Genomic DNA, 2186 nt, shown 5'->3' on the forward strand with positions numbered 1-2186 from the left:
ACCATCCCATTTTTACCTCCATCTTTATCAAATACTGAAACAAGAGCGATGGCGGTTCCAATGGACGCATCCTCTTTCACAGAGTTCAACAGTGATGTGACTGAAATTTCAGGGGCATTGTCATTGACGTCTAAAACTTCAATCAATAATTTGGCATGTGAGGTTAGAGGAGAAGAAGCTCCATCACTGGCTTGTACTCGAATCTCAAAAGCATTATTCTCTTCAAAGTCGATATTCTTTTTATTAGTTAAGGTCCCTGTTCTTCCATCTATAACAAACGGATCTGTCTGTTTCCCCTGATCTATTTCCATGAAAGAATATGATATTTGTCCGTTCTGACCTGCATCTAAATCAGTGGCATTTAATGTTATTATTGACGTGCCTAGCTTAACATTCTCATACACAGTGGCTTTGTACAGCGTTTGACTGAAAACAGGAGGATTGTCGTTTGCATCTAACACATTTACTATAATTGTCATAGTTCCTGATTTAGCAGGTGTTCCTCCATCAACGGCAGTCAGTGTGAGTCGAATCACGGATTGTTTTTCTCTGTCTAAAACTTTCTGAAGCACCAATTCAGGAGTTATACTTTCTCCTTTATGTGAAGCCAGAGAGAAATGCTCATTTTGACTAAGCTTGTAGGTATTTACTGCATTTTTTCCAACGTCTGCATCACGGGCTCGTTTCAATAGAAATTTAGCTCCTGCTGCTGTGCTCTCTGTTATGTTAATTGTCTGGGACGTGCTGAGAAATGAAGGTGAATTATCATTTACATCTAGTATAGAAATTTCAATACGGTACAGTTTCAGTGGGTTATTGATAACTGCCTCAACGCTAAGTGAACATGTGGGATCATTACCGCAGAGCTCCTCTCGGTCTATTCTTTCATTCACGTAGAGCGCTCCAGTCTTTAGATTTACCTCGAAATATTTCCTCTTCGATCCAGCAACGATCTGAAACATGCGAGACTCCAAATCCTGGACATTGATGTTGAGATCTTTAGCGATATTTCCGACAACAGTCCCGACATTTGCCTCCTCTGAGACGGAATAAGAGAGCTGCCCAGAAACCGCTTCCCAGTAACAATCCAGCAGCACGAACAAGAGATAAATCCACACAGAGCTCGATCTATCCAGTAAATGCATCATGACAAACGCGGAGAAAACGCATGTGTACAAATATGGAAAATCTCAGCAAGCACGAAATCCAAGATCAGTGAGCAGTTACTCCAACGAAATAGTTCGACATGCTCGCAGCGAAGCAAGACAACCGTTCTTTGTCGCCCGACGTTTCTTTGTAACAAAGCCCGCAGATGCATCATCCGCTGAATCTGGGAGGAGTCCTAAGTTACCAAATAGACCGTCGAAATGTGATGGTCTGCAGTGTCCTCATGTGGACATCTGTCATAACTACATGCCACGTCAGCTATCGTACCATTGAAAAGCAATACTGTACATTATCAGTATATCAAAGCAACACCAGAGGAATGCAAATCTTAAGGTAAAAAACTGAGAATAACAAAAAAATATTTATGTCAAGGACAACTGAAATTTTACTAAACCTGTGCAAGGACTAAATATAGACAGATATCGAACACATTTTTCCACCTGTAATACACTGGTAAATAGTTACTAGATATATGCATTTTTTTTTTTTTTAAAAAAACGTATTTTTTAAATAATAACAAACACTTCATTTAATTGCGGTTTTGTTCTGCGGGATTTAAGAAAAGGACATGTTCCTAATGTTGAGTTTAGCACCGCGGATAGCGACCCTCGCATTAGAAGAACAATTAACAGTGATTAGCAAATAAGAAAAAACAATCGGCCACAATTCACAGCAAGCTACAGTCCATAATATCTGCCTTAAAACTTAAGGTCCTTGAATGTTTCTTCTTGTTGTTTCTTACTTCATAGTTCAACAGGAGATGCTGTGTAAATGCAATGCAAAGCACTCCAGACAGCAACATGACACAAACAACCTAAATACAACCGCGTCATGCCATGCCCCTTTCTCCATATAAAAATTGTAGCAGTGATCACTTATTTTAACAATTGTCTTACCTTTTCTTTGTTGGGTAAAGTCTGAGTCCTGGTAAAAGTGTCTCCTCCATTAATACTGATCAGTTCACCATCTACAGGTGGAAACGGTGCAGGGAAAACCACTACGTCACTCTTGAGCGTGTC

At 39.8% G+C, this 2186-nt stretch overlaps 2 protein-coding genes across 2 annotated transcripts in view; both read right to left on the bottom strand.

The window, feature by feature from the left end:
• LOC103366343 (protocadherin gamma-C3-like) overlaps positions 1 to 1145 on the bottom strand; it is a 3093-nt gene extending 1948 nt beyond the window's left edge. The window contains exon 1 of the mRNA XM_008294041.1: positions 17 to 1145. Coding sequence (XP_008292263.1) covers positions 17 to 1145 — 1129 coding nt within the window. The remainder of the gene's footprint in view (positions 1 to 16) is intronic.
• Positions 1146 to 2122: 977 nt separating this feature from the next.
• The window catches only part of LOC103366344 (protocadherin gamma-C3-like), a 2432-nt gene continuing 2368 nt past the window's right edge, over positions 2123 to 2186 (bottom strand). The window contains exon 2 of the mRNA XM_008294042.1: positions 2123 to 2134. Coding sequence (XP_008292264.1) covers positions 2123 to 2134 — 12 coding nt within the window. The remainder of the gene's footprint in view (positions 2135 to 2186) is intronic.

Source organism: Stegastes partitus, unplaced genomic scaffold, assembly GCF_000690725.1.
Source record: "Stegastes partitus isolate 25-593 unplaced genomic scaffold, Stegastes_partitus-1.0.2 Scaffold932, whole genome shotgun sequence".
Taxonomy (NCBI): domain Eukaryota; kingdom Metazoa; phylum Chordata; class Actinopteri; family Pomacentridae; genus Stegastes; species Stegastes partitus.